The sequence below is a fragment of the Clarias gariepinus genome, chromosome 16 (assembly GCF_024256425.1).
Source record: "Clarias gariepinus isolate MV-2021 ecotype Netherlands chromosome 16, CGAR_prim_01v2, whole genome shotgun sequence".
Taxonomy (NCBI): domain Eukaryota; kingdom Metazoa; phylum Chordata; class Actinopteri; order Siluriformes; family Clariidae; genus Clarias; species Clarias gariepinus.
The window spans coordinates 23,849,428-23,864,810 of NC_071115.1; the positions used below are offsets into that span (position 1 = coordinate 23,849,428).

General features: G+C 38.0%; 1 protein-coding gene across 2 annotated transcripts in view; it reads right to left on the reverse strand.

The window, feature by feature from the left end:
* Positions 1-1,165: 1,165 nt before the first annotated feature.
* The window catches only part of slc2a9l2 (solute carrier family 2 member 9, like 2), a 123,609-nt gene continuing 109,391 nt past the window's right edge, over positions 1,166-15,383 (reverse strand). For both annotated transcript variants that reach the window (XM_053514772.1, XM_053514771.1), the window contains exon 13: positions 1,166-2,359. In XM_053514772.1, coding sequence (XP_053370747.1) covers positions 2,066-2,359 — 294 coding nt within the window. In that variant the 3' untranslated portion in view covers positions 1,166-2,065. The remainder of the gene's footprint in view (positions 2,360-15,383) is intronic.

The window sequence follows — 15,383 nt, forward strand, 5'->3', positions numbered from 1 at the left end:
TTTCGTGATGTCATCACTTTGTGTGCACATGACTTGTGGATTTCAGGAAGGCAGCTATTGATTACAGATGGTGTTGTCTTTTTTGCATAGTAGAAGTGTGCAATAAATGCAGTTCCAGTTTAACATGATTGTTTTAACTATACTTTCTCACTTGTGCAAACCTGTCCCATTGGGTTTGCCAACCTGCAAATAGCGTATTAGGTTTGTACACAGATTTTCTCTTGTAAAATCCAGAGCATATTACACAGCAAGATCATTTTGTAACTGGTATTGTAGATTTGGCATGAAAGTCTCGTTTGAGACATGCATTAAAAATATATTTACGGCCTTACTGAAGGACTGCAAAATGTTATGTTTGGGCCAACCTGTCCCCTTTTCCCCTACAACAGCAGTGTGGTCAAAGTGGAAAAAAAAAAATTGCTGTGTCCAAACAATTACCCATTTTGATAATTCACTGCTTGAATATTTTAGATAAAAAAAAAAGCCTTAACACCACACTCATGTTACTAACAATGTTATCACCCCTGATATTACCCACATCTTCACCAGATAAATGATTAACAATACAGAAACAGAAAATGATCTACCCACCCTTATTATATGAATTATTATTTAAGCGACGACTAAAGACCTATTTATTAGATATTTGGGTCAATCCCTTCAATTAACAAACAAACAAACAAATAAATAAATAAATAAAAATAAAACATTCTCAACAGTGTTTGACTGATGGATCTAAGTTAGTAAACCTAGTAACCTAGTGTACGGATCTATATATGCAATGATGGAAACTTTAAGCACTTTTCTAAATCGCTCTGGATAAAAGCCTCTGCCAAATGCCTTATTGTAAATGTGGAGTTTTTAATACCTGAAAAAAATTAAACTTGTAAAACTACTTCATACATTTTACTTGCATTATCACAATGCATTTATATAAAAAGATATATCCTTGCAAATACTCCCAATATTAAAACAGTGCAGTAGTTTCTTGAATTACAATATACTACTACAGTATACTGCAAACTGTACATTTGCTATGCAAATAATAAACAAAATACAACAAATTAGACAATTTCAACAATTATTTAATATTTTAACTTTATTAACTAAAATTTATTCAAAATACCTTTTTTATAAATATTATATATTTACATAATTACTACCAAAGGTGGGCAAAGTACACAAATCCTGCACTTGACTAAAAGTAGAGATTCCCTACAGCAAATATTACTATAGTTAACAGTAAGTAGAGGTCCTCCATTTATTCATGTACCTGAGTAAAAGTACAGAAGTACTTATGTTTAAATGTACTTAAGTAAAGTAAATTTTCTACAGAAATACTACGGCTATTCTATACAAATACTATGCACTACATTGGTTAGATAATGCGACGTCATGCAAAAATGTAGTTAAGTAAAAGTACTGATGTTTGCTGTACTTGTGAGTAGAGTAAAAGTTAAAAACCTGTCCTCTAATTAAACTACTAAAATACAAATACATGAAATATGTACTTACATACAGTAACAAAGTACATGTACTTAGTTACCTCCCACCTCTGATTATCATAAATATTATTGGTTGGGATAGCAGCAATTATTGTAAACATTGATCAATAATATTTTCATGTTCATGGCAAGTTGTATATTTAAATAATACATCTGTGTTAGTAAGATATTATATAGAAAGGTAGAATAGTTTATGTTAATTAGGTTACACATCATGTTTTTTTTTGTTTAATAATGTGAAAAAACAGTAGTGGTCAGTTCTTGTTGTAATTGTAAATGTATGTCAATGTGTAGCTGCCCTCAGGGCTTTTTCCACTAAAACTACAGTATGATGTTCTGTATAGTAAATTTAGCTAATAGAAAATGATTTATCTTAAATTTAAACATATGCTCATGTTAAAAAAAATTAACTTAGCACCTATGTTAGCATAATAAAATAAAATGAACAGTATGGAACCTTGGTGTAAAGCATCCTGTTAAGATTTCTGCATGTGTACTGCTGAACATGCAACTGAACTGCACTGACTTGGAAAGCTGATGATGGCTTTCCGTCACACGCTTTAGAAGAAGCTCTCAGATTGCACCACACCGTTATCTTCACAACTCCTATCTGGATATTTAGCATTAACAGGTTCAGCGTTTGGACCCAGTGCGATAGCGTTTTCTGGTTGGTCGTCCAGAACATCCTCCATCTCGGCTTCCACGCTCTGAGGGATGTTATTGATCTTGGCAAAACTCTGACTGATCTCCATAAAGGTTTTGTTCTTGGTCTCGGGAAGGACAACGATGATGTAGATAGCAGCCAGGGCGCAGACAAAGACAAAGACCAGGAAAGCATAGTTCTGAAGTGACTCCTGCAAAACATACAGGAACATAGTAATAATAGAAGTTATGAATTTATAATAATAATAAAGAAATTATTAATCAAAACATGCTAGGTGTCTAGTTTTGTAATATTTACTTCTCTAGACTTGGAGCTACAATATGAACAGTCATGAACAATTAGCCTGGTTTCTTTTCTGAACTAGCGGAGTATTCTTGTGGGCTCATTGCCTTGCCATATAACAATGGCAAAATTGAAACTTGGCTAGACTGTAAATGTTCTTTGCTATCGCTCGCTCGTCCTGTTTCTCATTATCCTCTTGTCAAGAAAGAGTAATTAAGATGCCAGCTATATTGATTCAACACAATTTCTTGCAAATCTTGTCAAAAGGAGTGTGAATTGCCTTTAGAGAGACTAGTGCCCTTAACGAGCTGCCAAAGCTCGCTGCAGTACGCACAATATAAAAGGACTGATAGCCTCTGAGTCTCTTCTGTTAAATGATTCCTTCAGTTGCACAGTTTTGTTAAACATGCAGCCTCATATACTGTAGGCTGATCCTTTTTTTTTGTAGACGACTAAAATTCTGGAAATCTTTAGCTCAGCTAAATGGCTCCAGGAACTGTGGATTAATGGAGCTATGAATGGTTACTTCGCCAAAAATGTACATCTTGGTAATGTATCTAACAATATGCAGTCACTTCCATCTATGAGATAAAAGTTGTGAGACACACAGGTATCATAGTATCTGATCATTTTAAGAGAAAAAAAAAATAGCCTCGTTCTGGATCTGAGAAGCTTAGATCTCTTCTTATTATGTTGTCCTTCCACCAGATTCACTTAGCAGACCACAAAACCGAAAATATGATATAACCTTCTCTTTGTGTTAGGTCTACTACCTGGACAAAGTGGGTGCAACACAAGGGTATGTGCAAACCCTCACATCTGATTGCTGCCTGCCTATAACAGGAGCTAATGAGCTAGACAAAACTCACATATGGAAGCCAACTGGAGTAGTCACTTGGCTCAGCAGCACTTTTAGAGGGCTTGAGGCTTGACTTACTTGTTATTCAAGACATTTTGACAGAATACAGAGCCACTTTGAATATGGGTGCAATCATTACATTGCGAGTGGCCACACATCTCCCATATGCAGCCTCCCTGGCTGGGATGCAGCTAATTGAGACTGGAGTTGTTCCCAAACCTGGCACTGTTCACTGAACCAGTGTCACTGTTGGCTGAATGCTCAGGGCCTGCCAAGAATATCACAAGCACAAATTTAAGTAGTAGTGACAAGGACACGTGCGCACATCATGATGTGTTGGCCCAGTGTATGTTTGCTCCCTGCAAAGAAATCAGATTCCACCCAGGATGGCTGCGAAAAAGAAAAGGAAAAACTTGCAAAGGAAAAACTGTTTTAAGGAACTTGCAAGTGGCTCACACCTAATAGTGTGGACAGCGCCAGAAAGTTGATAATAAAGCTCTGGAATCTCCTGTTTAGATTCTCCTATACGGGTAGCAGAATTGAACGGACTGGCTGATTGACAATTAAAAAAATGTCACAGAGGTGTTAATAAATGGAGTTCACAAGTTCTAAATGAATATAGAATAGAACGTTACGTATTTAACTAGGGCCGCATATAGCCGAAGACCACCATACCACCATGAAGACCACTTCACAAGTCTGACCAAGCATATGATGTGGGAACAGTTTATACGCTATCCTCATGAGGTGACAGCAAGTCATGGTTCAAATCTGATGATCATGACTAATGGTACTTGAAAAGGAACGGATGAAATGGAACACTTATTTACAGAACCAAAATGACCTACATAACCTTCAGCAGTTAGTGAGCAGAACAGCTACTAAAGCAGAAACGTCATTCAGAAACTCACCATTTTGGCTGTTTGCCTACTGTAGTAAGATGGACAATAGGTGTCTACATTGACCCTTATATTCCACTAATAATGGGAATAATAGCCCAATTGTAAACACAATTGGAACAGGCTAAATTTATCTAACCCATTTATAATCCATTCAATAAGTAAATCTTACATATGATTTGATCATTTCTACTGTAGGAGAAAACAAAGGGAAAAATTTTGTGTCTGTTTCTGTCTGTTTCTGATTGGTAAACTCCGTGAGAACAACTCCTTAATGCAACTAGCATTAATGTAATGTAATTCATCAGGTCTCTGACTGGGGCTGGCACTGTGGCTTCACGCCTCCAATGTTGGGGTTTGATTCCCACCCCAGGTTTGTGTGTGTTTGCATGTTCACATAGCTTTGTTCAGCTACTTGATGTTGCAAGTAAAATTAGCATGTCTAACTTTTTAACATTTTAACATAGCCTAGAAAATGGTTTGGCGCACAATACAATGTGTTGCAATTGTAGCAGCTTCATTACAGAATCAATTCAGGACTTTCATTATACAGCACATTAATGACGGTGCACAAAATACAAAACTCCACATAGATCATTTGGAATTAATTGTATTCAGTTCCAAATGTCCTAATCAATTAGTAATCCTGATTGAATGTCATCCATTTTTAAGAATGGGAAGCTGTGAGCAGGTACTGTGATGCACTAAAAACCTTCTTACTCCGTTAGACAGATTATCCCAGCAGGCATCTATCGTACTGCCTGGGCTTTTCTACCCACAATGTCTGGGAGATTAATGTGGATTTATCCGATTTATGACCCAAAAAAATCCTCCAGTTATTGGTCAAAGAGTATAATCCTGCGGCAAAAAAAAGAAACTCTCTCTCTCTCTCTCTTACACCCACCCACGCATACAGACACCCAAACATGCGTCTCCAACCATTCACTCAAATGACGTTCCTAAGTATGTTGCGCTAAACTGCGTCAATTAACAAGAACAAACCCTAACCTATCTGTATTTATGACTTTCACATATACGCAGAACCAGAACCATTCCATCGCCTGTTTCCATGGTGATATGGCTTCATTCTGCTGGCTGTTCCAATCTGTTTCTCTCAGACACACAAATGCGCGCGCACACACACACACACACACACACACACACACACACACACACACACACACACACAGCACTCATCTAGGCAAATGTCCTCACAAGGTCAAACTGTCATGTATTTCAATCATTACTGAGACACTTGGTTCCCACAAAGGCCAAAACACACCTCACAGGAAGAAATGGGAAAAGAGGGAAAGACAAGAGAGAGAGAGAGAGAGAGAGAGAGAGAGTCTGGGGCTAGCTGTGACTTTTAAATGTTCTTTCATGACATAATAGATCACTTTATTGTCACCTGATTTTAATGCTGCTCAATAGTGTGATTTATAGATAGAGAAAAATCTGACCTTTTCATTTCATTATATAATAATGTGTAGGGCCAATGTGTAGTTTGAACAGCACTGCGAGCGCTGCTATAATACCCTTGTCATTTCAAGGGTACTGCAGACAAATTTTTATCCCCTGGAGAACAAAGCCTGGGGAGTCATGTTGTGGTTATTTAGGCTAACATTTCTTATGAACCTTGAATTTAAAGTATTTATGCCATGAAGTGATTTACAGGCAGTAACATTCCAGATTGCGGTGATCACAGTGGTTCCGGGTTCTGGATTCCTGTCTTGGCCTGTGTGCATGGAATTTGGACGTTCTCTGGTTTCCTCCCACAATGCAAAGACATGCGGGTTCATTGGTGTTCCTAAATTGCCCATAGTGAAGGATGACTATCAGGAATTATACTGGCAACTCGACCCCTTAAGTTACTGCCATAGAAATGACACATAAACCTCCAGGGTGGGAAGTATCTGTCGCCTGATGGCACGTGAACAGACCAAAATAATAATTTTTAGATATGCCATGTCACTACAGAATCTAAACAAACCTGATAGATCAATATAAAGTAAGATAAGATATAATAGATAAACTAGATAAATATAAAGTTTAACCCTTTTAAAACCATTAAATCCTTTAGAGGATTTCGCAACATCACTTCCATCCACACAACATTCTGACTTTAATGAGCGTTTCTGTAATTGTGCCATCTGTTGACTGTCAGAGGCACAGATGCTGAAAGAGAGCTGTAAGATCAACGGAACATGTTGAATGGTAGATAAAATAGTAGTATTTGATATCACTGATAGGATATTCCCATCAGTATGTAAACGTAGAATATTATTCTCGTTTAATACCAAATAAAGAGGCAATAGTTTGCAGGAAGACAAACACCCAAAATGCACCAAATGCTACGACAGAGCAATGCCTGCCCCTGCATAGAACAGTTATTCGATTAGATGACACGTTCTGGATGCGTCATCAAACCAACTTTAAGAATTTTCCCAGAAGTGATGAATCAATATTTATATATGCATATATATATCAGTTGAGGATTTCCTTTAAAACAAAATCCACTTGCAGCTGCAATCTCCTGCTGTGGTAAAGCTGTAGAAGTGGAACCCCAAACAGTATTGTGTGTGTGTGTGTGTGTGTGTGTGTGTGTGTGTGTTTGTGTAGTATTGAACTGTGTTAATTACATCCTTTATTTTACAGCTGCTAATTTTATAGCCAGTCATTACTTAGTCTGCTGCTGAGGACACGCACCAAAAGAGGAAGGAAATAAAAATAAAAAACTTTTTTTTTTTTAACAACAGTACTGCTCCATTGGCTTCACTTGCTGCGGCTCTGTGCCTCTATTCAGTTGGACATAATGCCGTAAAGCAGGTCATGCCCTGTAGATAGCTGCAGCCCAAAACTGGAAATACTTTAAAACCTTTTTTCTTCAGCTTAAAAAATGAGAATTCACTCTTCGCACACTGCCGACTGGCTCCCATTGTGCTTCTTGACCTAGTGAATTTGTGCTTTTTATACTCGAAGTAATACATCTGTGAGAACACCAGTTATAGAATATACAGATGCCAAACAGAAGCAAATTGAGCATCAGCCATGTGGGACTCACAATTTAACAAGCTGTAAAATAGCAATACATCTAATATACAACATTTTTCTCAAATGTGTTTGTTCTCTACGGTAACAGGGGTATGGGGCAAGCTCTGAGTGAAACAGGCTTGAGGAAATCCTTCATCTTTATCTTTTATTCCTAAATCTTTTATTCTCAGTTCCCCTGCAGTGAAATTTTTCATAGTTTAGAGCTTGTTAGACAGCTAGGGTCAGAGTGCTGGGTCAGCTACAGTATAAATAGGCACCCCAACAGCATCTAAGGGCCTGGCTTAGGGTCCAGTATTGGCAGCTTGGTGGGGTTGGGACTTAAATTTTTGACCTTCAGAACAGTCGCCCAGAGGTTCTTTCTACTAATCACTTAATGGCTACATCCTGTGTCCTCATTTCCTACCTTAGAACATCAAAATCATTCAATGGCTGCATCCTGTGTTCTCATTCCCTACCTTAGAACATCAACACCATTCAATGGCTGCATCCTGTGTTCTTATTCCCTACCTTAGAACATCAACACCATTCAATGGCTACATCCTGTGTTCTCATTCCCTACCTTAAAACATCAACACCATTCAATGGATGCATCCTGTGTTCTCATTCCCTACCTTAGAACATCAACACCATTCAATGGCTGCATCCTGTGTTCTTATTCCCTACCTTAGAACATCAACACCATTCAATGGCTGCATCCTGTGTCCTCATTCCCTACCTTAAAACATCAACACCATTCAATGGCTACATCCTGTGTTCTCATTCCCTACCTTAAAACATCAACACCATTCAATGGATGCATCCTGTGTTCTCATTCCCTACCTTAGAACATCAACACCATTCAATGGCTGCATCCTGTGTTCTTATTCCCTACCTTAGAACATCAACACCATTCAATGGCTGCATCCTGTGTTCTCATTCCCTACCTTAGAACATCAACACCATTCAATGGCTACATCCTGTGTCCTCATTCCCTACCTTAAAACATCAACACCATTCAATGGCTACATCCTGTGTTCTCATTCCCTACCTTAAAACATCAACACCATTCAATGGATGCATCCTGTGTTCTCATTCCCTACCTTAGAACATCAACACCATTCAATGGCTACATCCTGTGTCCTCATTCCCTACCTTAGAACATCAACACCATTCAATGGCTGCATCCTGTGTCCTCATTCCCTACCTTAAAACATCAACACCATTCAATGGCTACATCCTGTGTTCTCATTCCCTACCTTAAAACATCAACACCATTCAATGGATGCATCCTGTGTTCTCATTCCCTACCTTAGAACATCAACACCATTCAATGGCTGCATCCTGTGTTCTTATTCCCTACCTTAGAACATCAACACCATTCAATGGCTGCATCCTGTGTTCTCATTCCCTACCTTAGAACATCAACACCATTCAATGGCTACATCCTGTGTCCTCATTCCCTACCTTAAAACATCAACACCATTCAATGGCTACATCCTGTGTTCTCATTCCCTACCTTAAAACATCAACACCATTCAATGGATGCATCCTGTGTTCTCATTCCCTACCTTAGAACATCAACACCATTCAATGGCTACATCCTGTGTCCTCATTCCCTACCTTAGAACATCAACACCATTCAATGGCTGCATCCTGTGTTCTTATTCCCTACCTTAGAACATCAACACCATTCAATGGCTGCATCCTGTGTCCTCATTCCCTACCTTAGAACATCAACACCACTCAATGGCTACATCCTGTGTCCTCATTCCCTACCTTAAAACATCAACACCATTAAATGGCTACATCCTGTGTCCTCATTCCCTACCTTAGAACATCAACACCATTCAATGGCTACATCCTGTGTTCTCATTCCCTACCTTAGAACATCAACACCATTCAATGGCTACATCCTGTGTCCTCATTCCCTACCTTAAAACATCAACACCATTCAATGGATGCATCCTGTGTTCTCATTCCCTACCTTAGAACATCAACACCATTCAATGGCTACATCCTGTGTTCTTATTCCCTACCTAGGCACCTGGGGATGTCTTCCTGGTGCCTAAAACCAGGACAGAGAACAAATAATCTACCATGCAGCTGGTCCACTTCACGACAGTGATCAAATGGAGGCTGGCCTAAAAAATGGTGACAAGACATTAGCTTGGTGAAATATCTGTTCTCTGTGCAGACTTCCGCCATAAAACCATTGCCCGATTGTCCGCACCCCATTGGCATGCTAATCCTACCCCAGATCCCCAACATTCAGATGACAGGATGAGCCAAAAGGCACTGGAACCTTTTTTTAGGGTGGCCTGAGAGTGAGTAGGTAGTTAGACTGCTGTTCCTGATGTTGGGGGAAGCCCAGGTGGTGCAAGATTATGATGCACTACAAAATGTTGTTTGAAAAACACAAAAGGGTCTTTCTCTATTTAAAATAGTGTGTGGGTGGTCTTGGACAGCATTTCCAAACACTGCAGGGAAGTGACATTCTGAAGCAAGAAGCAAAATTTAATATACATCCATCATCAGAGCAAAACTCCATGCTTTGCAGTACTTCATTAAAAAAACAAACAACAAAACAAAAAAACAGCAAGAGCACTCAGCTGTATAGAGATGGACAGAGAGACATAGTCCTTATTTAACTCCACACGTCATGCTCTAAATTACTCAGTGGAACAGACCTGTCGTGAAAGTTGCTCTAGTGATGGTACATCTAAAAACCCCAATCCACTTTGGTCGTGCAAATGGATGTCTTTTTGAACTTTATCTTTTCACACTAGCCTCATAAAGTCGGACACTGAGAGCATTATCTTAATGACAGATCCAAATTAAACGAGAGGCTGAAATAATTATCAGTAGAATTGATGGTGAAACCAACCAACTAGCAGAACTGTTTCCTTTATATCTCCTATTTGTTTGTGTGAGATGAACCACACTTGAAATTGCTCTTTAAAGCATATGCATTAGAAAAGAAAGAAAGAAAGAAAGAAAGAAAAACAAGATCCAACATTCACATACTTGACTACAGTGTTCATTCACCACCCAACTGACTGGAGGTGTCACATAAAGTTATATTTATTTATGCCTTACCCATACATCTGTCCAAAGTCATGAAGGACTGAAGAGCAGAATGTAATAACACATGCTGACATTTGAATGTGGCATTGTACAGCTTTACAGTCAGCTCCAGAATTATTGGCACACTTGATAAAGATGGATTAGACAAACATACAGGATAAAAGTGGATGCAGGACCATAAAGAATTTGGAGAGAGTCTGGGTATGGATATGGATTTCTATATATGGATATGGATTTCTGTATATCAATATGGATTTCTGTATATGGATATGGATTTCTGTATATGGATTCTGTTTACGAATATGGAGGTCTGTTTATGGATGTGGCGGTCTTTGTATGGATATGGGGAAGTTGCAAATTCCTTGCTCTTTCCAACTACATTAAGCATTACTCAATGATTTCTGTCACATGTTGAGTGTGAGGCTAAGCTACCCAATAATTTAAATTTTTTTTTAGAAAGTTATTTTTATCCACCTTTCCCAAGAGTGTCATCATTTTGAAAGTGTATGAAAAAGCTATTCATCCAGGACATGTGTCAGCACAGCAGAAGCTAAAATCTTAATCGTGGCATTGAGTCTTTCACTTCACAGACTGTAATTCCAAATATAATTTAAAATGATGCCCCCTCACAACCAAATTCAAGCATAGGGTATAAGCACAATACATTTTATGACAGAATCAAGAGCACTTAAGGTACATTTATCCCTATGGAGGGCACAGCCCACCGGACACATAGGGCTTGGCAGGTAAAGAGCCCAAGGCTGCCGAACCCGCCTAAAAATGTCCCCAGATCCCAATTCAATTAAGCACCAATCGGATGCATTAAGTGTTCTAAAATCCCCTGTCTGACGTAACTTTGGACTTTAGAAAACAAAATGGACCAACATCAGTAGATGACATGTCACCCCAAATGATCAACTATGGGATTTCAACTCAAATTTTGTGCCTCTTCCTTCAAACTCTGGGACCTTGATTTCCAAATAAAATGTTCAGACGACTTTGGACCACTTAGTAACTGTCTTGTTCTTTTGATTCTTAGCCCAGGTAAGATGCCTTTGACATTGTCTCTAGTTCAGGAATGGCTAGAAGAAAGGAATGCAACAGTTGTAGCCCATTTCCTGAAAACATCTGTGCATGATGGCTCTTGATGCACTGACTTCAGCCTCATCCACTCCTCTACCAAGTTCTTAAATCAGCTTTGCTTAATGATATTCTTAAGGCTGAATTCATCCCTGCTTCTTGTGCACCTTTTTTTACCACACTTTTGCCTTCACGTTAACTTTGCATGAGTATGCTTTAATATAGCACTCTGCAAACAGCTAGTCCTTTCAGCAGTGACCTTCAGTGTCCTCCTTGTGGAGAGTGTCAATAATCGTCTCTTGGACAACTGCCAGGTCAGCAGTCTTCCCCATAATTGTGTTTGCATGTACTGAACTAGACCGCAAGATACACAGTAATTATACCGTGTTGTTGTTTTTTTTGGCTGCTCCCACAAAGAGGTTTCCACAGCGGATCCGATCTGCACATTCAACTTGACTTTTGAACTCAATTTTCATGAGCTGTAATCTATAATCATCAAAATTAATAAAAAAGACAAGGCTTGTACTATTTCATTTCACACGTAATAAAACTAGAATATGTGAGAGTTTCGCATTTTGAATTAGATTATTAAAAAAAAGACTTTGCAGGAAGTGAAAAAAAAAACAACAGCATAAGAATGATTTGTGTAAAGAAACAATAAATTATCCCCTTTTATGTTTTTTTGACAGCTCCATAAGATAGCACACAAAGATAAAAAAAAAAAAAGGATTTATTCTGAGTAAGTATGTAGAGTTCAAGTGGAGATAGCTAGGTTTGTGTCAGCAGAGTAAACTGAAATAAAAAAAAAAAACAGTTTCCTTATCTTCTGTGTGTATGTGTGTGTTTAAATGAGTTGATCTCAGCGTTAATAAACTCTGAATGCTCTGAAAGCTTCGTGCTCTGAAAGTTTAAGTGTGTATAAGGCCACGGTTTCTGTTGATTCTTGCTATTACGCAGCATGAGTTTGTAATCGTCTACTGTGTTCATGTGGGTGTAGATTGTGCTAGCATGAATTCGGAGTATTTTGTTCTTCACCATTACTTTAATGCAGCATATCCAGAGTATAAACTGAGCTCGAAGCATAAATCTTTGTTTGATATAAAAAGCGAGTGAATACTGTCTCTTGATAGAGACAGCAGTGGGTAATGGTGATCTTAATTATGACCTAATACAGTTTCATAGGAATTAATAATAAAAAAATGCTGTCAATCTAAACTTAACAGTCTTTTGTGGTTGAGCATTTTGCAGGGTTAGTTCTGGGTGCTGCCTTCTTAAATGATAGACTATCAGGTCACCAAATACATAATAATTACATTCTGCACTGAACAAGGTGCAAATCCTTGGGAACCCAATGTTAAAAAAATACATAAAAGAATTGCAGAGCAAAGTATGCAAGGAGTCTGATAGAAATGGTATGTAATATTTCTTTTTAAGATTGCTGGGTGAGGTGGAGAGTTCAGCAGAAGATTATTTCAAATAAAGGATTATTGGTTTTGGAAGCTTCCAAGACTTTTCTAGAAGAAGTAAGAAATGGAATTGGGCATTAGTATTGGAGTGTCCTTGATAAATTATATGCACGACTGCTCAGTGATCAGTCAAGAACAAGCGAGTGAATTCTGCATTCTGGTGAGAAATAAGGCAGTGGTTGTTCTAGAATCCACCAACAATACTGAAGCCATAGAGTAATCAGTAGCATCATTAGAGATCCAAAAGGAAGAAGTGGCAAGATAGAGGATCTGTGGAACTCGTGTTTGCTTTAAATAGGTCTGGCTTGACTTGAATATAGTCAGGGTTTCGGAAAAACATCCCAAAAATTCCATAAAAAAATTAAAGATGGTGGAGATGAACAAGAGAAACGTTGGTCACGATGTGGGCTTTGGGTTAACAGTTTAAACAAGAATGCTTAACTCAAGAGGAACAAGGGGAATTTGAGCAGTCAATCTGCTGTCATGTTAGAAGTGTGGTCGGCCTGGTGTTCAAAGAAACGTTAGCTACAGTAACAACGTAGTAAGGTATACAACAGAGTCACTTTTGACATTTTTTTCTGGAATATATATAAAATAAAAGTTAACTTTCTCATTTTCTTCCTCTCTTTTGTTTAATGGCGTCCCACTAACAAAGTAGGTGCATACCACCACCTGCTGTTTTGGACAGTGTAAATGCGCAAGTGAACAAAAACAATGCAATCGCTGGCCAGCGGAGGAGTGGGGAGGGGCAAGCAATCGTTCTTGGGCCTGGTACAAATCAATCGTGCCTGATGTGAAAACTCGCTAAGGCAGCATGATAACGACCCAAAGCAAAAATCCAACAAAAGAATGGCTTCAGAAAAAGACAATCAATGTTTTGGATTGCGCCTTAGACGAAATCCTGTCAAAGACCTGTGAAATAATTAAAAGGCACTGGATAGATCCGGGGCATTTTTACATAGGTGAGTGGAGTAAAGTTGCCAAATCAAGGTGTGCTACAGTAAGATGGTAGACTATAATAGAGAAAGACGTAGTGCTGTATTAAAAGCAAAAGGTGCTTTGACAAAGTATTGGTTATAGGTTATTTACACTTGTGAATCCACATGGTACTTTTCCCCCTAAACACTTCCCATTTTTTTCACTTGGTTGCTGTATGACGATGATTTAACTTTTAATTTTCTGTTACAATTGCAAGAGAATGAAATTGCCTTGCATTGCATTGTTGTGCAGCTTTACTGATATCTGTGCCCTAACCTTCACTAAGCAAGCCAAAGGTGACATTGGCAAAGAGAAAATCCCAAAGGCTTTCACACTCAGCACTTTTTTCCTCAGTCACTGGTTATTTTTGTACCATCAAAGTCAAAGGTTTTGATACTATCCAATGTCAAAGAAGTAAGAAAACATCTGCTTCACCAAAGAAGTACATTTACATTTAGAAATATGGAAATAATGTGCTAATTTAAAACCTTGTCAGATGATGGAACAATGAATTAGTTCTTAAGTAAGTACATACATTTAATGGATTTTTTAATTGAACACTTTATTCAATTCCATCCTCACGTAACTGCTAACTGTGTATAAACTGTTTAGACATGTAGAGTGCTAACAAATTAGTCAGGAAATTCTATTTGGATTTAAATTATTTGGACTATTTTGGACTTTTCATTAATTATGGTAAGTGCAATCACTGCACTGTTAAAGGAGAATCTTTAACCTGTTAAACTAAACCTGTTAACGTTTAGGGGACCTATTGTATGTTTGCCAAGACGGAAGTGGAGTTATTATATATTATACAGTAGTAGTGGCTGTAAGAAGAGATGTTTTACATGTTTAAAGGGAATGCACTGACCGTGTGACTACCATGATGTCAATCACAACAGCAGACAGAAGAAGTACCATTAACTGACATTAGGCTACTATGTATTTCTAGTGATAGTTATGTTCGAGGTGTATTTCAGAACCTGATAACCTGGTGAGTTCTCACACAGATAGAAGAGTAACCTAGTAATTAAAAGCTTATTTTCTGCTAATTGTTTTCGTAGAATGTTGTGGCTGACTTCGCAACTTATTCAAAAGAGAAACATGCATGTGAATAATAGTAATATTCATTTTATATTAATTTGCAGAAGTTTGATTTATCATAACGTGATTATCTCAGACAGTGTACAAATACTGTATGTGATTCCTGTTGGATTTAAGGTTTTTTGTTAGTGTTAGCATTAACTCTTTTAATGCTTCTGCCATCTCTGCAAATGACATGATGCTAAGGAACATACGTTGCTTTACGTCTCAGTAAATGATGTGGAGGTAACATTAACTAATAATGACATTTCAAGCTTTCTAAGTAGGATCTAATTGCAGAGAATGGAAAGCTAGCGCACTATGTAGGTTCAATTTAATTCCATTAAATTTTATTTGTATAGCGCTTTTAACAATTGTCATTGACGCAAAGTAAGGTTTACACAATCAAAAGAAATTATGAAATTGTATGAAATGCGAATGTGTATGAATCAA